A 24,214-nucleotide genomic window follows, 5' to 3' on the forward strand; every position below is an offset into this window, starting at 1 on the left:
TGTATTTCTATTTCTACTTTGCACGGAGCATTGGAACAAAAACAATTTCCCCCCGGGGATTAATAAAGTATTCTGAATCTGAATCTGAATCTGAATAATTTGGCAGTCAAAATAAGAGCCAGATAGCTCTCTTTTGCAATTTCACCTAAGGCTAAAGAAGTTTAAAATTATCATTGAGATTTACACATAGGCTATACTGACTTCTTACCCAAAGGTTAAATTTGCATTTTAAATATATGTACTTTTAAACTCAGACACTGAAACCTGAAAGAGCATCTTTTCTTCTCTTAACAAGGACCTTTGGGGACTTTTTTCAACATTGGTTGACTTAAAATGACCAAAATATTCTGACTCTAAATTGTAAAATAATATAAAGGTTTTAAAATATATATAAAGGACAATAAAACACAATTAATAATTTTATTATTTTGACAAAATTTATTTACAAAGGTTTTTGTTTTTTTAAACTAGCCCCATCTTTATAAAAAAATGTGTGAAATGCTGTAAAATTGGAAAAGCCCTATGTCTGCATGAATATCTGTGTACCTTAGTTTGTGAATGGCCACTTGTAAGTTTTATTTTGTAATTCATTTTTTATATCTTTCATTATAGTAATATTGTAACTTGTATTCAAATTTCATATGATGTGCCTTGTTGATTGTAAAGAAAAGTCCTTGGGGGAAATAAAGACCCAGTAAAGCGTGTGTTAGACTCAAGCTGAGTCTAAAACCTCGGTATTTTTTATAACATGTAACTATATTATTCTTTTGTTTATTTTGTATTCTTATTCTTATTATTACTTTTTATGTTTACTTTATTCATGTATCTGTTTGTATTTCTGTAAATGAATTTGTGCACAATAAAGAAAGTGAAAAAAATTGTTCTCTGTTTCACTGAATTCAACTTTAAGTTGATGTTGAGATTGATACTGATTGTATTTAGCTACAATACAATGTAACAGGAATAGGAAGTTGAGGGAAGAGTCCTTCTCGTTGTTACTCAGAGATATCACACAAGCTTCAACAAGCAGCAGCTAACAGTCTTAGCAAATATTAAATGTTAAAGCTAGCTTAAGACCGCGGTGTGCTAGCTAACGCTGGCTCTCTGAGGGGACAATGAGGCTTTTATTTTGAAGGCACTGACAGGAAGTCTCAGAGGTAAATTTTAAAATTGCCAACTTTTTCCTTTGCGTGAAATTCCTCAAGTTTGTGTCTATTGTTTGGATGTTTGAACCGACGGTGAGTGGATATCAGGCGTGTTAATAACCAAAAACATAAAGCAGCCCAGACAGGATGTAAGTAAGTGCGCAGACTGAGACGAAAGAGATTTGAACGGTTGTTGAGGACATTTTTCCGCTTCTTTTGGCTGGCTGACGAAGAAGACAGAGGGAGTAAACTCCAGATGGAAAGGAAAGGAAGGGGGAAGATAACTAGGAGGAGTTGAGGAAGGAGCGGACTGTTATGTGGCAAAACTCTCGACTACCTCTGTGACAACGAGAGCAGTAGAGCTGGTTTATATTGTGGAGAAAGTGGTAAGTTACCTGTTTAACAGCTAATAACAGTTAATGGTGACGCATTAAGATTAGAAAAGATTCTGAGGTCTCCTGCTTTCAGGCACACGCTGACTAGTCTAACTGTGAATTTAGACAGGGCCGTAGCCTGTAACAAAAAAAAAAAAAAAACGTACTGAAGGCATGAGTCTAGGTATCCCAACCTCCACCACAACCAGGGAGCAAAGTTTGTCTTTTTTTCTAACTATTTGGCATTTTGTTTGTTAATTTATGTTTGGGGCCGGATATTGTTTGAACCAGGGGCGAAAATATAGACAGTGTAGGCAGTACGGTTGCACTGGGGCCCATTGGGTGGGGGGCAGACTCCTGCAGAAGTCCATTTTTGAAAACCCGTACCCGGCCATACCCGTTAAGCTCAGTACCAGAACCAACCTTGCAGCCTGGTAAAAGCGATTTAGATGTCAACATTTTACACACATAGGGCTTATCTTTTTTTTATTTGTTTTAATCTGATAAATAAAAATTCCATTTGCTATCGGTTATATGCCTTCAAATATGCAAACCCATCTCTGTAATGATTTTCTTTCTTTTTGTTGTCTTTTGTTTTCTTGGGTAAAATAGGCAGTAGAAATCCATAACAAAATTAAATGCTTATTCTGCATGAACTATACAAACTCTGAATACATTATATGTATATTTAAAACTATTGAATGACTAAATACGTTCTAAATGAATAATTCCGTGTGTTCTTTGATATTTTGTCATATACAAGTTAGTGGTGCACAGTATACCGGTACTAAAATAGTACCGCGGTACTAGAGTATTCCAAACGGTACTATACTGCATTTGGAAAATACCGGTACTTTGAAACGGATTCAATTCATTAATTTAGTTAATTTATTTTACTCATTTATGCACACAAACGCCTTTCTTGTTCCTATTGGAGCACAGATTGCACAAGTGGTGTGTATGACAACACCTGTATCAACATTCGCAGCTGGCGCACGTGAAAAAAGACAAGAGAAAGTCTGCCTCACAAAGGGAGACAACACGAGACAACACAAACTTGGTGGAACATTTGAGTTACCAAACCGTGACGTCCGTACCGAGGTACTTACCGAACCATGATTTTTTTGGTACCGTTACACCCCTACTATTTATTGTTCTAAAGGTTTGTATCCAAAAGGACTTTTCCTTAGGAAAAGTACTGAAGAGTATCGAAAAGTATTGAAATTCATATTGGTATTGGTACCGAAACAAAGATTTTGGTATCGTGACAACACTAATACAAGTATGCAGTGATGATTGTTGGATAACATATGTGTTGCCTGATGTCAAGTCTCTATTTGTTCATTTGACAAGATAATGCAATACAGTAGCTAGTTTAGGCACAAAATCTGTCCAGACTGACAAGCTGAGCACATTTTCATGTCCTCTAAGCAGAAAAGTGTCAGTAAGAAAGGACGAGAGAAACGAACAGGAGGAAAAGGTAGCAAAGCCCCCTAAATTAGATTCGCTTTCTTATGCCAACAGTTGCCAGTGGTGTGTGTGCACCTTGAAACTAGTAACAAGCGTGCACTAGGGCCCATTGTAACTACCTTACACCATTGGTTTGAACTCAGTGTACTGGATATCTTTATTGATGCAGTAGCTAGAGTCTATTTAAATACAAAACACACATTTCAGGACCAAAATAATATTTTACACTTCACCTTAAGAATATGCATTTCTTCTTTAGCTATTTTTCATTTTACAAAACAAGTTAAAAGCTGCTGAAACACAAGCAGACCAACAAGACCTTTATCTTAAGTAAATATTGTCTGAAATTAGGTTTATATCAGGAACTTTCTTATCAAGGAAAATGCAAACAGCATTATAAATCTGACCAGACATTCAGCTTTCTGTACCTGGAACTTTTTAATAGTCTGCACTGCAGATGCATAATACCATAGTACCAAAAAAGTATTTACAGTTCCAGTGTGTAGGATTTGGGGGCATATATTGACAGAAATGGTATATCATATTCACAAGTACAGTATGTTTTCATTAGTTGATAATAACCTGAAAATATAAATTGCTGTGTTTTTATTACTTTACAATGACTTGTTTATATCTACGCAAGGAACAGGTCCTTTTCCACAGAGTCCACCACCATGTAGTAGCCTAGAATGGACAAACCAAATAGTCAGTACATTTACTTGCACAGTAAATAGGTGGAGCTACAGTTAAAGCTCGACTAGCCCATTTAATTGAACTTATATCCTTGGCTCAGTATACAAGCACAGGAGGGGAATTAATTTATTGACTGAAGTATGTCTGACTCCACTATGATAGGTGACCATATGCCCCATTTCAGCTTGTTTCTTCACAGACCAAACAATCGCCACTTTGTGTTTTCCCCCATCCACGTATTTGAAAATATCTTACTCTTTAAGCTGACACAGCATGGACTGTGTCTCCTCGTCTTTCCAAAAATGCACAGCTCTGGATGTATTTTAAAAGTTTTAGTTTAAGTATTGTATTAGTCCGGTTTTAGTCGAACTAATACAATAAATTGATTTTCTCTAATTTCATGTAATTGTACTGACTGGCTCTAGATAAGGCCATTCATGTTTTACAGCCACAGTAGTTCTCCTACATGCTTTTTGTCTTACTGTTACCTTTAAGTCACAGACTTAAACATTGCTTCTTTTGAGCAATTAATATGCAGTGAAATCTTTGAAAAACCAAGAAGGTGGTGTAGAAGAAGTTCTTTATGACGCCCTCTTGGGGAAATCAATTTTTGTTTACTCTGTTGTAGGGCTGGGCGATACCGCCTAAAAAAAAATCTCTGATTTTTTCACAACAAATCTGATTCACGATTTAAATCGATTCCGAAATTGGCAAATCGTGTACAACCCTAGTCCACACTCTGGCTCCTGCTCCTAGGTCAAGTCCCAGTGGACTGAGCTACTGCTGCCCCAACAACATTTACTGTTCAGGTGATATCTGCAGAGTCTTAATATATCTATGTATAAATTAATATATATTACTTTGTCTTCTGTGTTAAAAAAATATTGATCAGTGGTTCAATATAGGGTTGCAACAGCATAAAATTTTTCACAGTACTATAACCGTCTCAGAAAATATCGCATTATCACAGTATTACAGATTTCTTTTATAATCAGCAGTGGCATACGATAGTTAGGATGGGCCCCAGTGCACACTATTATGACGGGCCCTTGTGCAAGATTTTGTGTTGTAACGGAATATTTTGTAGTTACAGAAAATACAGACGATGGACAGCATCAACATACATATTACCAATCATCACTGCAAATATGTATATGACAAAAATACCAAATAAAATAAGAAATTATTCACTAAATGGATTTTTTAAATAGTTTATCCATAGTTCATATAGTTTATGTAAAATGAACTTTGTTATAGATTTCTACTGACTATTTCACAAAGGAAAAAAAGAAGAAACATTGATGCAGATGGGTTTGTCTTCTCGAGGGCATTTATAGCAGATAACAGCATTTGTATTTCAACGTGTGTTCTTCTTTGAACACAGGCATATTTCTTAGGTGGCAAGTTTTATCACTCACAAGGGTCTGTTCTCTGTTCTAGAGAGATATATTGGTGATACTTTAGTTTACTTTGGTATTTTATAATAATAATGCTTTTATATTTTTCATGTGTCCTACAACAAGATACAGTATGACCTGGGTTGGAAATAGCCACACCTTTGGAAATGGGTTTAAAAGATTGTTTTAAATGATGTAGTGTTAATACATGAGAAACACAAGCTGGGGCTGTTTCAAAGTCTTCACATTGACAGAAATAAAACTGGTGGATAAATAATGTTGTTCCAAACTTTATGATCTTCCCAGATCGCTAAGAACTCCAAATTCCCAAAAATAGAGGTCATGACCTCAGCAGCTTTAACTGGCTTCAGTCCGGATTTTAGGCAGCAAGCAAACATCTTGTTTTCCCACTTGTTTTTACAACATCTCTAAGCATTGGGCAGCATGTTATATATAGAGTGCTCTGTCCCAGACACTTGTAGCTGATTTGATTCTGTATTCTGCTGTCCCCACCCCTGTAGAGATGGAGGGAGAGAAGGAGAGACAGCGGCAGCAGCGAGAAGAGAAGGAGAGTAACGAGGCAGAAGATGACAGGAGGAGTGATGATGACGCTGACAATGAGGAGGAAGAGGAAGACGATTCGGAGGGTGCTGCGCTGGTCTGGCAGGAAGGCTACGGTGAGGACAATCTGGGCCTTCCCATCATGCACTGGGAGGCGCTGAGTCTGCGCATCGCTGAGCTGGAGAAGCAGGAGGAGGAGAATAAGGAGAAAAGGGCAAAGGTCAGTGGTTGCAGTCTGGGAGAGGGTGTTGGTTAGTCCTGGGAACACTAGGGGTGGGAATCACCAGAGGCTCCATGATGCAATATTATCATGATACTTAGGTCACAATACATTATTATTGCAATTTTAAATGTGTTGCAATATGCTGAATATTGCGATAAATTATTGTGCAATATATTGCGGTGTATTACTTTTTTTCAATTGCAGTTAATCTCTCAGAGGAAAACTCGTCAACATCTTCATTATCGAATAAGATAATATATTTTCAGTCCGTTCATCTCACCTCAGTCATTTCTTGCAGCAAAATGTATGCAGTGGACAGAAAAAGCAGTTGGTTACATTATTCTAGTAGGCTACCATAAGTTTAACTTGTATTTGTAATATTAATAATTTACATAATAAAAAAAGCGATACTTTTGTGACGATACAATATTGCCAGACAAAAATATTGTGACACTATGCTGTATTGAGTTTTTTCCCCACCTCTAGGGAACACTCACTTCTATCAACTCAGTTAAGTACTTTGAGTGTTCTTGGTGGAGAACATGGGTGTGTTCCAGAAAGCAGATCTAGTGAAAACTCACCCTGAGTTGAGGGAAACGCTGAGTTTTTAGTTCCAGAGACAGTGGTCACTGTAACCCTGGGTCAGTTACTGTAGTAACACACTCTGTAAATCTCACATGCTTACTGGAAGATTTTCTTTGGTGGTGTGAGCAATTGTGTGCAGCCACAATCTGTGTGTGTTCAGCAGCTGAAGATATCAGCTCTTTACGCAGTCAGCTCCTGGGCTGATCCTAGCAATGCATTCTGCCAGAGAAGGAGAGATCAGCAGGCGTGGTTCAGCAGTGGGATTTTTATGAGATCATACAGCTCAGAAAAGAAATGATAATGTAGCAGTCTTGAGTACAAAATAATTACTCTGACTACAGTACAACTCCACCTGAGAAAAAAACTCAAAAAAATATTCCTCAAAATTAAATTCTTATCTTTAGCATATATGTCATTATTAATACATTAAGAGTGAATGAACATTTATAGGGGATGAATTGATATAATAAGACAAATCAAAGACACATAAAAATATAAACAACCAGTAGGTGGAGAGAGAGGTGGAGATGGTGTTGATATAGATGTTAATTTGTATTTGATGCAAGGTTTATTGTGTTTTTAGGCACTACATCTACACTGACCAAAAAAAGGTGATTTCACTACCATAAGACATCTCTAATGTCAGTTCCGTGAATTTGGCAGTACATCCAACCAGCTTCACAACCACACAAGATTGGTTACAATGATGAACTGTTATCAAGTCAAGACCCTGGTGAGGATGACGAACATGCAGATGAGTTTCCCTGAGACAGTTTCTGATCATTTAGGTAGAAATTCTTTTTCGGTTGTGCAAACCAATTTTTGCATCAGTTGTTCAGGTGGCTGGTCCTGAGCTGGTCTGTGGTTGTGAGGCTGGTTGGATGTACTGCCAGATTAACAGAAACAACATTGTAGACAGCTTATGGTAGTGAAATGAACATTCAGTTATCAAACAATACTTTAGAAACCCCCCTGCAGTAACTCTGAGGACCCCCTTGGGGTCATGGACCCCCTGTTGAAGGCCCAATGGTGTATAGTTTACAAGACAGAGTGTTACACATCACCAAAACCTGAATTTATTAATGATAGTTTCAAAAACTTACACATAACATATTCTACAGGTGATCTGTTGAATGCCATTAAAAAACAGCTTTGTTTGTTTCTGTTATTTTGTGATTAAATGTTAACCTGATGAACTGTCAAGCTAATGTGGGTGTAAAGAGAGATGAATTGTCACAGACAGCTGAGCTGAGATATTTCAAGTTCACCAGTGCTGCACATTGAGTCACTGTAGTGGAGAGTTGTGTAAAGTGTCATTTCTGGTGTTGTTGGTATGTTTCCATTTGTTGTAGAGCTGATCAATCAATCAGATAGACAGTAATAATAGCTTACAACAACATTAATTTAAGTAATAATATTATAATAATAATTATGGCTATTGTGGTACAATATGTTCTAAGTATATATTAATATATGATAGTATATGTATGTGACAATAATCACATATGTATAATAACAGTAGAAGTATGACTGATAATAACAGCAGCAGCAGGAGGCATCAGGCAGGACCACGGCAGTGGCACAACCACACACGTCACGCTGTCCAGGCACTGCTGCGATATGAGTTAACCTGTGAGACAGTGGAGCACAAAGGCTCCAGAGAAGAAGCCGAGTTAGTGACATGCAGCAATAGGACATGATTCTTATTAACTCACCCGCCATAAAAAATATAGTTTATTATGAATGTAGTGTTAGTGACTAAGGATTCTTCCAGATTACTTCTCTCAGATTTAGTAGCTATAGTTAATATTAAAATGCTTTGTGAAATACTTTTAGACCGAAAAAAAAATCCATTCTAGTCAGGACTGACACACTTTTAAAGGAGTTTCTGCTACTTTTAGTCGACTTTTAAGATGTTTTGTGAATGGGGTCCCTGGAAAACAAATCCTAAAAAGATATTTTTCAAAAAAATTGAGAAGAAACTAATCAGTGGTCAAGTTTATAACAATTTTGGATTATCTACCTCATTTCTGAGGGCGCTACTGTAGAAAGTGGTTTTGAGTATAACTTCAAGTGAGATAGTAGAAGTAATTAGTCCCACTGACTTCTTGTGGTTAGCCTCAGTGGCTAATCGCCAGTGGAGGTTCCTTTTGAAATGAATTAGCCTTCAATTTAGCAATTATTTTAACATAAACTTAACTAACAGCAACCCTCAGGAGCTCTGGTACCTGTTGAACTGTCCATGTCTGTAACGTTACTATCTACTAAGGGTGCCTTCAGACCTAGAGTTTGCTTGCTTTCGTCCGAATCAGGGACTAATTTTGTTACAACGTTGCATAATTGCCTAGAGTTAGTTCGTGTTCTCACGGCAGCATTTACAAGCGGACCAGATAAAATGCTTGCGCAAGAAAGCTGCTTTTGATTGGTCAGAATTTCCATGCGGGAAAAATCCAGGAAGTAAACAAAACGTTGAAGAGTACACTTGCAACATAAATGCAAACCTTTCTAATGTTTCAAAGGAGGGACAACTACCCACGCTGATTTTAGCACTGGTCATGGGGTACTATATTGCTTACACTGTTCATGACAAAAACCATACAGGCTGAAAACGAGGTGCAGTTCCTACTAGAAAACAATGTTTTGATGCATTGGATGTACCGAATGTGCATATTAAGGCAGTGCAGGAGGAGGTGCACATTAATAATCCTCTTGGACTGTAACATGCTTGTGATTGTTTAAGCCAAACAATGCGTAATGCCACTGCAGTTGGTTCAGATCGAGATCGGAACACGTTCTCACCACAAACAAACCGCACCAGAGTTCGGTTGGAACAGGAATGAGACCATTTCTTCAAGAAGGCCCGGTCCAGTTGTCTTGGTTGCGCACCCGAGTGCGATTGCTGTGTTCACACCTGCCCAGACAAACCGCACTTAGGGGGCAATCGAGCTTGAGTTTGACAACAAGACAGGTGTTAAAGCACCCCAAGCTAAATGTATTGCTTCAACAACAGTGCATTGAACATGCAGTCTGAACAAAAAAAGGATTGTTCTTGTAACTAGCAGTATAGTTTCCATCGCCTACTGAGAGAGGAATATGTTGCCACCTGAACTGCACAAGGTTGCAGCAGCATATTGGTTTTAAGGTATACCCCAATATTAAAATTGACGGGTATCATACCGTGTACATTTGCTTATCTACAATATTGAAAAACAATGCAACTAGATGGAGAATCTCAACCTCATTTTAGTTATTTTCAAAATGGAGACTATTTATACAAACTTTCATTTAAAAATGGTTTCAAGTTTCAATTATTATTTATATACACATATATATATATATATATATATATATATACACACACACACACACACACACACACACACACACACATATATGTTCAATAAAAAATAACCCCTCTGGTTTCATTCTATTAAGTGTAATTTTGACTTATAGTAATAACTCTGTAACACTGTGAAACTGAGATATTTTTTGAGACAGTTATAGAACCATGAAAATCTTATACCATTGCAACCCTAGTAGGCTACTGTATAACGTTAATACCTCATAGTCCTGTGTAAAAAATAAAAAGCAGTATCCCTTACTGAATCAATAAGGGAAAGATTTGTCCCATATTTTCGGTGCACTGTACCCTAATGTATAGACAGTGTTTTCACATGCTTGGAATGAATATGGAAATAATAAAACCAAAGAATTTTGAGAGCAGAGAAGTATTAAATGAGAATTTGCAGAAGAGAATGACATCTACAATGACAAATCTGTGACTCAACATCAGTATGTTGTCCCTGTCTCTCCCTGTGTGACTGCATTCTCAACCTACATTAGAAAACAAACTCAGCAGCACCTTGAATTATGGGTTTAGTCATCTAGGCTGAGAATGTGTTGCTGATTTACTGTACTTACTGTACATCGTATGAAATACATGTCTAATGTTATTTATTTTACTACTATTGTATGTCACTGGCATACACTGAGGTCTGCTGCTAAATTCAGCATTATGTTTCACTCAGCACAACTCCCATTTAATAAATCAGCAGTGATAAAAATGCGTAAACTGCATCCTTGAGACAGACGACGAGATGTCTGTCCAAAGATGAGCAGAGACGAGCAGAGCATTAGCTGGTAAACATCATGTCATTCATGGAGTTGAAATTAATACAGAATTATGTTAAATGTTGGCTGAATGTGTTGACGTCTGTTTATGATGATGAGATGTTGACCATAAACCAGCTCAGCTCGATTAAATTTATCAATATGCTAACCTAGCAAGGTAAGCTAATCGCTAACACAATTGATTAAAAAGGAAAACAGAAAATGCTTTGAGATGGCTGTCAGAGATGACACAGGTATGATCACATCCTCTCTAGAAAAGAGAATTAGCATAGCGTTAGCACTGGAAAACGCTGGTTCTGGTTCAGTGCTGGAAGTTGCATGTAACATGGGGTCTAGGTATACGGTGGATAAGACGCTGTATTTCAACATCATCATCAACCATTGTTTATTCAGGGAAAATTGACTGAGCATGAATACAAATTAGTGTTGTCATGGTACCAAAATTGGGACCCACGGTACGATACCAGTGAAAGTATCACGGTTCTGAGTAGTATCACAATACCACAGCAAAAATGAGGCAGATGTGCCTTTTGTCATTTATAAAAAGATAAATCACTTTTCTATAATACATCAATGATATTTCAGTGGAATAAATTACTTAATGACTTATTCATACTTCAAAAACAGCATCAATAAGTGATTAACATAGGGGGGATCAAAATAAAATAAATAAATAAATAAAAATCAACCAGCCACCCTCTTCCCCTGATAAGTTTAGAACAGTCCTTTCAATGCAGTGAGGTTTGTGGACCGTTACCTGCCACAAAGAGAGAAATGTCAACGGCTCGTTTCTCCTCTGACATGCCACATACCTGTGTGCCGCCATGGCTCGGCTGTTCAGGTACTTCTGGGCAGTCATGACACCAACGAAGAGGAAATTATTGTACCTGGAGCTGGGCTTCTCGGTCGCCGGTAAACCGTTATCTTGCGGTGGCCATAGTGCTCCGCCGTATTCCTGTCTGTGACCCCCGTTCAACCCACAACCGTCAGGATTCGCCTTTCGTTTCTGCTGCTGGTTGAAATCTATATTCGCACAGCGTGCTCCTGAATGATTTCTTTTGCTCGCACAAAACTATTTTTAGTCGCAAATGCGAGTAAAATGCTTGCACCGTAGAGCTCTGTTAACTTATTTAACACGTAAATACAGTGGAAAACAAATCAGTGTAACATATAAACAAATCTAGCCTACAAGTAAAACAAAATAAATAATAACTTTCACTGCTTAAAGATACTCATTAGCTCAGCTAATACCTGAAATGTCACTGGAAAACAAACCACTGCAGCAACATATTGAGTGCCAGATGGCCAGCGCGTGCCATTATTGGACGGCGCATGGACACTCACCCTCTTGCAAATGGACTTTGAACTTATCCCACAGTAGTGGTACCGTGAGGTACCGTAGTACTACGGTACTCCAACATTATGGTATCATATGTACTGTGGTGTTTAAGTACTGCAGTCTACTGTTGTTGCCAGTAGACCGTGCAACACTAATACAAATAGGTAATTGCAATGAAGTGATGAAAATCAAAAGTCCATAAATACAAAATAAGTAGCAGCAGTGTCTATCAAGTATTATAAATAGCAATAAAAAAACAATAAAAAAACAAAAAAGTTAAATAATTAAGAATGGAGTCTGCTATAAAGGACAGATACATAACAACAACAACAACAATAAAAAGTAATATGTAGAAAATCATGTTTGTCAATTACCAAAGCAGGAACACTGTAAAACAACCATATCATCTAGCATACGCTTTAAATATCAAAGCCTTAAAAAAACCTTAAACCTTAATGAATCTAAACCTTATCATGACCCAGGTAATCATAAAGCACAGTATCGCCATCCTGTCCGCCTGTCTCCTTACCATAAAGTTCTACTAACCTCAGCTAACCTCAGTCAACAGGCTATTACAGTACAGTCATTCTAAAGTAATCACAAAAATGAAAAAAGAAAAGGATATATAAACTGTATATATATTTATAAACCCTGTTGTGCTGCCTCTGTAACTCCTGCCCCTTGTGGTCTTCAGAGCGGAGTTTCTCTGGAGCGAGGCAGAGCTCCACTGAGCTGGATGGAGGAGAGAGGGAGGAGAGCAGAGAGCTGGGAGGACGGAGACGACGCCTGCAACAGCCATGTGCTGGCACTCACCTCTCGGTACACTCACACACACACACCTCACAAGACTCATGACCTATTACTCATGAACATGTTGTCATTCTGGTGTGTATCATCTCTTAACCGAAGGCCCAAATCTGACTGTAGAAGTTTTGTTAGTTAACTAGAGGAAGAAAGCCAAACATATTTTAAATCTAGGCTCCTCAATGTGTCTATTCATTATTTTACTATGACTCTTATTGCAAAGTAACATCTACATCTAATGCAGCACTTCTTAACAAAACTATTACAGCTTTAGTAATAACACATAGGCTTGTTAAAAAAAAATATTGCACACATATGAGACTGTTAGCATTAAAATCAAACAGGTGTTGTGGTGCTTGGGCTCCAGTGTTGAGAGGCTGTTATAATTTTGACAAACCACCAGGTGTCACTGTGTTCAAAGCCCTGGAATCTTTATTTGACACTTTCCCTCTGAGATGATGTTCAGTAATTGTGACTCAGTAGCTGTGAATTTTCCGACAACACACATCATTCAGTGAATCAGACATGAGGTCAGACATGAGGTCTGTTTGACTGTTGTATATCCTCCAGCCTGCAGACACAGATGAATCTTCAGCTCTGCTTCATCAACAACAGTGAAAGTGAGGAAGAGGAGGATGACAAGGAGAAGGAGAGCAGCAACACACGGGTAACAGCCCCTTACACAAGTCCCTGATAACACGATACAGCAGTTTGTATTAAGCCCAGTTCAGACCAAAGATTCAGGATTAGACGAGTTGAAACAGGCAACAAGTTGCAATGTACCATTCTGCAACGTTCTAAAAACCTGCCATTTCACACCAGTGCAGCTAGATGAGACGGTGTATCATCTCTATGAATGGGAGATACTGTTCACTGTTCAAATAGGTGACTTGCTATACGTTCTAAAACCAGCCACCGGCGATTTGACCAACTTGTGGACTGGTGCAGAGCAAAAAATCTCTGCATCAATGTGGGGAAGGCTAAGGAGGTGGTCGTGGACTTAAGGAGGAGAGGCCACACCCCCGCTCCCCTCTTCATTGGAGGAGCAGCTGTGGAGATGGTGTCCACCTTCAAATACCTGGGTCTGCACATCTCCAATGACCTCACGTGGGCCACCAACACAGCCAGCATCATAAAGAAGGCCCACCAGTGCCTGTACTTTTTGAGGATGCCCTGACCTTCTTTTACAGGTGTGTGGTGGAGAGCACACTGACACCCTCCACCATTGTTTGGTATGGAAATTTCTCTGCGGATGGCAGGAAGGTGCTGTAACGAGTGGTTAAATCTGCTCAAAAAATAACCAACAGCAGCCTCCCTTCCTTGGAGGACATTTATGTCAGCAGGTGCACAAACAGAACGTCTGTATGAAGGACCCCACCCACCCGACACACAAACTGTTCACCCCCCTCCCCTAAAGCCTAGTGCACATCACACGATTTTTTTCCCTGATTTTGTGTCGCGGAGACTATCGTAATCTTTTGAGTGTTCATACCTGGCGACGTGTTTCTGTCAGCGGGAGTCTCACCAACTGCGTTACGACCTGTATGTGCACACCACAAGATTTCTCCACCAAGCCCTCGCCGACAGAGCCCCAGATAATGCAGTGACCTCACCAAACTTGGAGATGACACATCATAAAGGCATGGATATTCTTAATTATCCTGGGTCCAAGCGCAACGCGCTCCCCGTGATCCTGTGGACACCGCCATTGTTGTTGTTGCGTGCCAGCTTGTCAGTGTTACCAGATGTTGGGAGAAAAAGCAAACAGGGCTATGGAAACAAGCCCAAAAGAAGCGACTATCATGCGTTTAAATAACTTATTAGACGGATATATATAGAGAAAGGTGACATTTAGAGAGCAAGCCCAAATAAGCAACTCAGCTTTAGAAACAAGCCCAAGGTCGCAGCTAATAAGCAGACCTGGCAAGTGGCAACCCTGCGGCTTGTCCTCCTCACATTTCTTCCGTCCTCCTGCGTGCTGACGCGTCCTGCCTCTCGTTGGCTGATGCCCTTTGTCAGTCGTGTCAGACTTCTCCAGTTTTCTAGCATGCCAGATATCCAGTCCCAGTCACAGACAAGGGGGCGACTTGCTCGTAGGCTTGTTCACACATGAGGACTCGTCGTGGCAGACTATCTGCCGACTCACCTCCAACCCAAGGTGGCTCTCAAGATCCTCTGCAACGTCAAAATCGCAGTGAAAATGTAATATGTAATATATGTAATATGTAATGTGAACTAGGCTTAAGGCAGGAGGCTGCCCAGCCTCAAAGCCAGAACAACGAGGCTAAAGAACAGCTTCTTCCCAGAGGTTGTGAGGCTTATGAAGGCTTGAAGTCTCATCTCTGCACTTTGTAATGCTGTGACTGCATGCTGCTGTTGATGCACTATTATGCACTTTAACACGCTGCTTGTTTTTTTAATCATGTGTTTTATTTATTATAGGCTTTTAGGTTACTTAATTATTTTTAAAGGTCTGTCTTAAAATGTTATTTATTCTGTGTGCCACTGGACCTGGGAAACAGATTTCGTTCCCTCAGGTTTTTTACCACGTTTGAATGACAGCAAACTGAAGCTTGAACCTTAAACCAACTGAGTTGTAGGTGACAGCCCGCTTGAGTTGAGCGCAGACCGACCATTTCCCCCCCCTGCAACTTTATTCTGCAACGTTCTAAAACAGTTTCATCTCAGCGTGAACCATTGGAATGAACTGGGCTTTTGTGAGCAGAAACTGTGGTGTAGTTGGATGATTGCAACAGCAAACAGTACAAGGACGTGAAAGGGATAATTAATATCTTTTTAAGTGGGGTTTTATGAGGTACTTAACTTTAGTCAGTGTATTATGTACAGTACATGTCAGTCAGCATTCCCCCAGTTTGGAGAAGCAGGCAGGAGTACTGACACGGAAGCTAAGCATTGTACTGCTGTGGATGGTGTCAGCAACAAAACATATTTTGGCCATCTAAAAGGAATCAATATCAATTCAAGCGTACGCTGTATTATGATATTTTCACGGCTTTACCTTGAAGCAGCAAGTCTCTTCCGTATTCCCCATCTATGCTCTCATCAAAGCCACCAGACACCATTGAGGATCAACAGTAATTTAAGCTCACCGAACACAGGAGCTGCTGGTCTGCCTCTTCAATCAGTCAGTTAGTTAGTGTTATTGTGTGACTTTGGTGAATCTGAACTAGCCACTAAAAACGCCAAAGTCACACAAAAACTCAAACTAATGAACTGATCGAGGCAGCGGTAGACCAGGCTTTCAAGAGAGAAAAATAACAGCTTCACTTCCCTGTCATAAATCGCTATCTGGGGATAAGGAAAGCAAAGAAAATATTCTAAAGATAATGTACACCTGAACTGATTGATTTTTTTTAAGTGGCTAAAATACATTTTGTTGCTGGTCCCTCCACAGCAGTGCAATGCTGAGCTTCCTTGTTAAACTCCAGCCTGCTTCTCCAAACTGGAGGTGTGCTGAGTTACATCTACTGTAGGTAACAAACTCACTATGGATCACAACCTTATACAAGCCCACTTCAAAACATCTGAACTATCTCTTTAAGAAGAGTACGAGAAATATCAACAGAGCCACACCTTACTCTTGTTATTTCATGTGTATCTTCTTCATGTTCTTCCCACTCTGTTGTCTGTCCCCGCTGATAAAGAGAGGGACTGTTCAGGTCCTTAAGAATCCTCAGCCTCCTGCCAAGCCAGAGAAACCAAAATCCAGAGGCTTCAGGAACACTCTGAGGAACCTACGAGACCGACTGAGAACAGACCACAAAACACTGGTGAGAGCTAAATTTCTCATTCAGCCATTTTTCTCTTTTAATCCCAAATACAGTTTATTACAGCTCCTCTCTCCTCCTTCTCCCTTTGTCCTCTCCTATTGTCTTCCTCTCTCCTCCTTCTCCCATCTCCTTTCGTCCTCCTTGTCTCCCCTCCTCCTCTCTTCTACTCTCCTGTCAGGCTGCAGCTCGTAGTGATCCTGTAGTCCAGAGAAGACATGTGGAGCGCAGCGATTTACAGAACTTCAGTATTAAGGATCTGAAGGCTCTTTGTACGTCTCTCAGCCAGACCATCCAAGGTACTCCTCACCCACACAGCAAGTACACAGTCCTCACTAACCCTAACCCTGAAGTGGTTGCACAGGTTTCCCTATTTTTTTCATTTAGGTGCACCAGAAATTTTTCACATTTTAAGCATTGTGCAACAGTCCACAGAAGTCATGGTTTGTGCGAGTTCAGTACAGCAGGGGACAAACCAAATGCATAAGAATCTTTTTATTTTCATTTATTTTGATCAGACAGTACTGTTAGTGTCAAGGAAAGACACAATCCTCCTGCTGTGGACTGAGACCATTTTTAAAAATATGTTTATTGATTTTTAATGGAAAAATAATACACGTAGCATTATACAGAATGTTCATATAAAACAACTCAATTGAGCTCCGCTCAGAAATGCAAAGATCTGTAAAGGGAAGAGACTCGGGCATTACACACTAAAACTAATACAAAGAGTGGCTGCACTCTAGACCCTACTAATCCTAATGTAAGAAAAAATATTTCTCAGACATACACCTCTGAAGTGCTGCTGTTAATTTAGATCTGCAGTTTGAACTTCTGATTTTTCATCTGTCCCCATCAGACCTGAGCTCAGACCTGGTGAGTCGCCTGCAGGTCCGAGACCAGCTGAGGACAGAGCAGGACGCCATGCTGCTGGAGGTCCAGGATCTGACATCGCTGTGAACCTGCTGATCGCTCCTGACTGGAGTTCCCCTGCCGAGCAGTCAGGAGCGGTTAATATTACACAAACATTTGAACAAGTGTTACAGCCTGTGAACATTGTTGGGAATCAGACAGTGCCACAGTGGCCTCCACAAACATCTCAGTCAGCCCCTCTTGCTGTTGGTCTGACCAGCCAATCACTGTGAAGAGTGTCACTCCCTGAAAGGACCAGGACATTCAGATGCCTAGTATTTTTTTTATTGTTGTTGTTATTGTCTGTGTTGTATATTTATGAGGGAAATTTTGTCTCACTTAAGGACGGTGTCCACCAGCAGTGGCTTAAAACTTACATGTGACAGGATCAGCTTTGTCCAGCAGGTGTGGTCACAATGTCAGAGCGGTAGGGTACGGTTAGTAGCTGAAACTGATTTGGACACAACATCCAGACAGTGGATGGTGGCCTCAAAGGAACACACTTACATTTTTGGGGAAATATGCTTCTTGGCTATCTTACACTGAGTCACATTATGAGGTCAGCACCGGTTTCTTCTCCTCTAGTCCACAGCAGATTAAGGACTGGGTCATGTTAAACCCAGTCTAGCAGTCAGACTGGAAGCAAGGGGGAAAAACTTGTCCTTACAGTGGATAGCTCCCACCTTAACACACCATCATAAAAGTGTTTCTGCACATGAAAATGCATCTGTACAGCATGCAGAGTCACTCAGCCAATCTTGAAGATATGATGAAAGGATGGTGAGTTTAAGATTTGATCGTATATCCCCTTTCCACCAAAGCAAACCTTGTTCTGGTTCTGGGCTCGTGCTAGTACTGGTCGCCGTTGGATCAAGTTTTAAACCTTCTATGAACCAGTGTTGCCAACTTAGCGACTTTGTCGCTATATTTAGCGACTTTTCAGACCCCTCTAGCGACTCTTTTTCAAAAAAAGCGACCAGCGACAAATCTAGCGACTTTTTCTGATGTTATTGAAGACTTCTGGAGACTGTTGTGAGAGCACGTATCATTCTTATTCTTCTCAACGAGCAGCGGATGCTGCCATGGGCTCCTCTCTCGCCCCAAAGCACTCACAGACGGCCCAGTCCTCCCTCCCAGCAGCAGTCAGAGCAGGAGATGTTAACCCCTCCACGTCCAGACTGCAAGTGAATCGCGCATGCGTGGAACCGCCGCTGGCTGATCCCGACCTGGTTTACAGTCAGGGCGGGATGTAAATGTAAAATTTTCTTTGTCTAATATAAGTCACTGAAAGAAGGTTCATTTGTTGTTCTAAACATATTCAGGGTGTTTTTTTACTCAGTTTCTGTCTCTTCCACAACGTTATTCCTCTCTCCTACAGCAGCCATTACAATTACATGCATATGGACAATTATGCAAATTAGGCGATGATGTCATTTGGTGACTTCTAGTGACTTTTAGGACAGCCAGTAGCTACTTTTCTTACTGAGGAGTTGGCAACAGTGCTATGAACCGCTCTGCTGCAAGCAACTTTATTAGCGGGCTACTGAGCAATATCATCACATAAATGAATATGCTGTATACGTTTTCGCTTTCCCAGTAACACCAGCACCAACTTCAATCACAACAACAATGGTGGGTTACATAGTCTCATTACAAGTGTTGCTTTTGGCTTTGCGAGCCTACATTGGCAAATGCGGTATCTACGATGTAGATAGCAGACAACTTTATAAGCAACAGCAAAAACAACAACAATGCTTTAAAGCTTCCACTTATACAGTGTTATCCTTTGTGAAACCAGATGTTAATATTGTTGGTGAGCCAGTGGCAATTTCAGAAAGTAACGTGCTAAAGTTTGCTTTTGTTGATAAGGTTAGTGCCATCTAGTGTAAAGATTTATAAAAACATGAAGGACGCATGGAAGTACGTGGACAGTAAAAGTTTAAAATGAACGTATCGATTTTTGAGGGAATATAAATGAGCCTTTCGAGACTAGACAGTGGCTCTAAACGGGCCTTCGAACTGCCTTGGTGGAAAAGGGGTAATAATAATATTTTTATTTGTTTACATAGCCACTTTTTCTTGTTCTTGTCACTCACCTTAAACCATCAGGGTTTTGTTGTTTCAGTGACCTCAGCCTGTGCTCATATGTCACATCATTCACTACATGATGTGGACAAGAAATATGGAGAAATGATCTTGCAACTCCCTCAGACAGTCATTAATTTTGTATGGACAATAACCTTTTATGAAGAAAGAACATCCCATAAGTTTTGCTTTGGTTAAGGGGAAAGAATTGCTCATTTCAGGTTTTGGTGGCAAACCAGCATATTTCCCCAAACATCTGAATATTCATTGAAAGGATTCATCCAGTGTTAATGGAAGTTTTTTCCAGATTTTCCAGATCAGTTTCTCTCCCTTAAAGGCACCCCGTGGTGTCTTTGACCACTAGTAGCACTATGGAGCAATGTTTTGGTCAGCAGGTCCCCATGACAGTTTGATGTTATTCCATTGATTTCAGCCTGTACAAAAACATTAGGACAATAACTTAAAAGCAGAAAGTGGAATAGCATCAACATTACAACAGAGATACCAATCTGTAAAATGAGGGTTATCTTTTTTCATCTCTGGAGCTATGCTTTAATACATTGTGTTTAGCATCTTTTCTAAAGGCTTGAAACTGCAATACAAAAGGGACTCCTGTTAAGAAGCTGCTTATAATTGCCAACTGAACAATCTGTTGTTTTCTACTTTGTCTCAAGTGTAGTTAACTCCTCTGATAAGAGAGAAAATGTCTTCTGTTATTCATGTGTATCTTTGGCCCTGTTTATACCTGGTATTAACACGTCTTGGCTGATCTGATCTCAAGTGGACAGCGCTAAATACAAATGTGAACAACCAGCAGGACACATTGTGATCCCATCACTCAAACCACTTGCTGAGATGGTCTGGGATGCATTTAACCACATTTTTTGTATTGGAAATGCTGATGTGTCCTATTGCATCTCCAACAGGTGCCCTTTTTACACAGCGATCGCGCTATACGGCCAAAGTCCCTTCTTTTATGCCTGCTTTGCATTTTCACGCAGAAGCAAACAATGGCAGAATCATTCCACTCCAGTATGTGCTTTTAGACAGCATGCCAGTATGGCGGAATCAAAAGAGGCATGGCGGGAATGCCATGTAAGGGCCCAAACACACCAAACAAATGTGGGAGAACTAGCGTGTCTTGGCCAAAAAGTTGCTCATGAACACACCAAACGTAAGGCCAACAAGCACATATGTTCTGCAACTGCATGAGAGGACATACCCCTCCACACCAGCAGACGGCAGTAGTCTGTAATCATCGTTCAAAATGGAAACTGGAATACCGTCCTGACGCTAGTTAGCCAGTTAGCACTTTAACAACACAATCCAATATTGAAAGAGCAGCATATTTACTGTGCGCCAGTGAACAATAACACAAACCATCAGGAAACATTTCTGCTAAAGAGCTCAATGGCTAAAGACAAATAATCTTATTTTATAATCTATAAGTCTGTTTTGACTTTACTCCCTCTTGACTTTAGCTCTTTGTTTACAATTCTCACCTTCGTTTCTCTTGTGGTGCAGTGAGCTGAGCTGCCAATCACAGTGATTTCATTCTCCGATGGGCTCTGCTATGCCAATGCTGAATCAGCAAGAAAAAAGGTTAGCTAGCGCCAGCAAGGGCAAACGGTGCTGGACACACCACACTGACGAGGGCAGTAAGGGTAAGGAGCTCCTGGACCTCAATTTTTTTCCCAATTTGCAGACACTTTTGGCCACTGATCTTCTTCTTTAAGGGAGCTGCTAACTGCTATCAGCTACGTTTTAATCTCCTGCCTTGGGTCACACGCACAACACATCATTAAAATGTCATACCTGTACCACCCATGATCCCATCCTGTTTATACAGACATTGTTTTGGCTCTGTTACCACCACCGATGCTGCCTTAGTTGGACGAAGTGTTGCATGACCATCTTATGGTCTTGCCCTAGGGAAGGAGACGTGTTGGATTCTGCTGACAGCTATTTCTCCAACTGTACCATCACAACTGCTAATGCTAGCAAGAGTGTGGACATTTTAACTGGTTTGACCTTCGAGTGTAAGTGACGTAGGCAGTAACATATTCTGAGCACAAGCGGTCAGCTAGATACATCATAGACAAAGGTGTGAGAGGGCTGTGTCTTGGCTGTCCACTTGTGTTTGGATCACTGGAACTTTTTTAATACCAGGTGTAAACAGGCCCTTTATTTGTAAGCTATTTAGGTGGAGTTAGTAAAGAACTAAATATGAACTTCCATACAAAAAAATGAACACATTTTTATTTTCTTCACCAAAATGCTTTTCGTTTTATATCTAAGCAAAATATTTGAATCTTTTTATTCAGGCAATCAGTTTTGTGACAGTCTTGGCACACAATTTTGATTTTTTTGGTTAAACTCTACACAAAAAGAATGTTTACCTGTTAAGATTTCAGAAATTCTGTATCATATACATTTTCACAGCTCCATTAGACACAAACTCAACACTTTCTGCACAAATTGTATGTCTGACAGTAATAACCATCCAACAGCTCATTCCCGGGAAGCTGTTGACCTCTTCCAAAAATATTGGGTTTCATTCACAGTAACTTAGAAAATAGCAAAGTAAAAGCTATTCTTAAAAACAACTAATTTCACCCAGGTTTTTACCTGGCAGTTATTAGAAACTAGCAATTATTTGAATATCAGCTTCCAACATTTAAAAGGGATAGCTCAAATGTTATGAAGTGGAGTTATACAAGGTACCTATCCATTGTCAGTGTATTATATACTGTAGATGTTCGTTGGCGCACCCCCAGTTTGGGAAAGTGGCAGGAGTACCACCACAGAAGCTAAGCAATGTACTGCTGTAGACGGGGGCAGCAACACATATTATAGCCACCTAAAAAAATCCAGAACGGATTAAGTGTATGCTACATTAAGAACATTTTCGCCACTGCATTAACTGCTTCAGTTCCATATGTATGCTCTCTTCAAAGCCACCAGACTCTATTGACAAAACTAGTAATTTTGGCTTGCTGAACATGGGAGCTGCTGGTCTACTTCTGCTTCAAACTGTTTGTTTGTTTGTGTTATTGTGTGACTTCGATGAGTCCGAACTAACCACTTTAAATGCCAAAGTCACACGATAACACAGCAATATAACGACCTCAGTTCCCCATCAGAAATCACTGTCTGACAGAAAGGTAAAGCACTGAAAATACTCTTAGTATAGTGCGCACTAAAACTGATAGTGATTTTTTAGGTGGTTAAAATACTTTTTGCTGCTGACCCCTCCACAGCAGTACAATGCTTATCTGCCACGGCAATACTCCAATCTGCTTCTCCAAACTGGGGGTGTGCCAACCACCATCTACTGTAGGTAATACACTGACTATGGATAAGTACCTGATACAACCCCATTTCAAAAAATCTAAACTATCTCTTTAAGATTTCCTAAGAGCAAGACAACCTAAGCACTGTTGGCACCCAGCAGCTGATGGTCAAGTGTGTCGGCCTTAACAGTTGTGAGTGGACATTACTCACCATTAGAGACAGAAATAAATGAATCTAATGCCTGTCTCAGAGTAAGTCAGTGCTGACATTGTCATTATTCAGTCATGACCACAGTCTTTCCCTAATCATACAGGTGAATTCCTTAATGTTGTTACTGCACCCAGTGAATAATATTATGTTGATTTGAATGAGTTAAGATACACATTCAAGAATGGGATCCTGTTGAACCCATTCAACTTGTTTTATTTACTGTAAAGAAATCTTAATCAACAGAAGAACATGAATCATTTAGATTTAGTTGTTGTCTTGTATTAATCTGTGTATTGAAAAAAATCAATTAAGTTGAGATTGATTGCACACTCCAATACTGTGTTTTTTAATTTTGGTGGTGGTTCGACCATTTTGTTTACATTGATAACGGATTGTGCCTTTGAATTAAATAAAGTATTAGTCCAGTCAGTTTCAGAGAAGAACGTGTGTGAGCAGTGTCTTTACACTGATGACTCTTTGTATGTATTGCTGTCTGTCAGTCTGTTTCCAGATAACTTGGGTGTGTGTTGTTAAATTAGTGAAATGAGGAAATCTTTGTGTTCCTCTGTTTTTTAGGGTTTTGGTCAGTCTGTCCAACAGTTAGTTCCAAAGCAAAATATCTCGACAGTTGCTGGCTGGAATTCATGATATCTATATTGAGGATGGTTCCGAAATAATTTAATGCCCTTCGGACCTTTTGAACAGCTGCAGGCGTAGGCAGCCTGCGGCTCCTGGCGATGGGCTAATCTAAACTTAATAGACCGTTTTACCCTCACTACAAGCTTCAAATATGTATTTTGTGTTTTAGTGTTTGTTTGTTTTGTTTTTTTGTCAAAACTGCCTCTTTTTACAGTAAAGTTTGCCGTCCCCTGGGAGACTGAGGACATTAAAAAATGGACTAACCTTTAGGTTTTGATCTAACCATGGCCTTCACTTTAAGGCCAACCTCTGACTGGACACATTTATTCATACTGTTGGTTCTGCGAGTAGCTAAATTGTTATTATATTCTTTGTTTCGTCATGATCAGAAGTTAATTGAGAAACGTATTTGTAACTCTGAATGGACGGAGTTAAACTGCAAGTAGGCGGGACTTGTTATTTTCAGGCTGAAATTGTAACAAATTCTTTGTCACGACCCTCGATTTCTCATAGCGACATACAGGGCAACCTTAGCCCTTTACCCTATGTGAGACACAGCTGAAA

General features: G+C 39.8%; 1 protein-coding gene across 1 annotated transcript; it reads left to right on the top strand.

The window, feature by feature from the left end:
* The first annotated feature begins 1,174 nt into the window (after positions 1 to 1,174).
* Positions 1,175 to 23,056, top strand: si:dkey-6n21.12 (schwannomin-interacting protein 1). Its single transcript, XM_050066992.1, has 7 exons — positions 1,175 to 1,531; positions 5,601 to 5,860; positions 12,613 to 12,737; positions 13,293 to 13,389; positions 16,388 to 16,513; positions 16,692 to 16,809; positions 17,370 to 23,056. The coding sequence occupies exons 2-7, from the start codon at positions 5,603 to 5,605 to the stop codon at positions 17,468 to 17,470; spliced, it is 825 nt and encodes a 274-aa protein (XP_049922949.1). The 5' UTR covers positions 1,175 to 1,531; positions 5,601 to 5,602; the 3' UTR covers positions 17,471 to 23,056.
* The last annotated feature ends 1,158 nt before the right edge of the window (positions 23,057 to 24,214 follow it).

Source organism: Epinephelus moara, chromosome 17 (genome assembly GCF_006386435.1).
Source record: "Epinephelus moara isolate mb chromosome 17, YSFRI_EMoa_1.0, whole genome shotgun sequence".
Taxonomy (NCBI): domain Eukaryota; kingdom Metazoa; phylum Chordata; class Actinopteri; order Perciformes; family Serranidae; genus Epinephelus; species Epinephelus moara.

Coding starts and splice junctions, on each gene's coding strand:
- si:dkey-6n21.12 (XM_050066992.1), top strand. CDS start 5,603: ATGGAGGGAGAGAAGGAGAGACAGCGGCAGCAGCGAGAAGAGAAGGAG. Junction 5,861..12,612: donor ATAAGGAGAAAAGGGCAAAG/GTCAGTGGTTGC, acceptor TGTGGTCTTCAG/AGCGGAGTTTCTCTGGAGCG. Junction 13,390..16,387: donor AGGAGAGCAGCAACACACGG/GTAACAGCCCCT, acceptor CCGCTGATAAAG/AGAGGGACTGTTCAGGTCCT.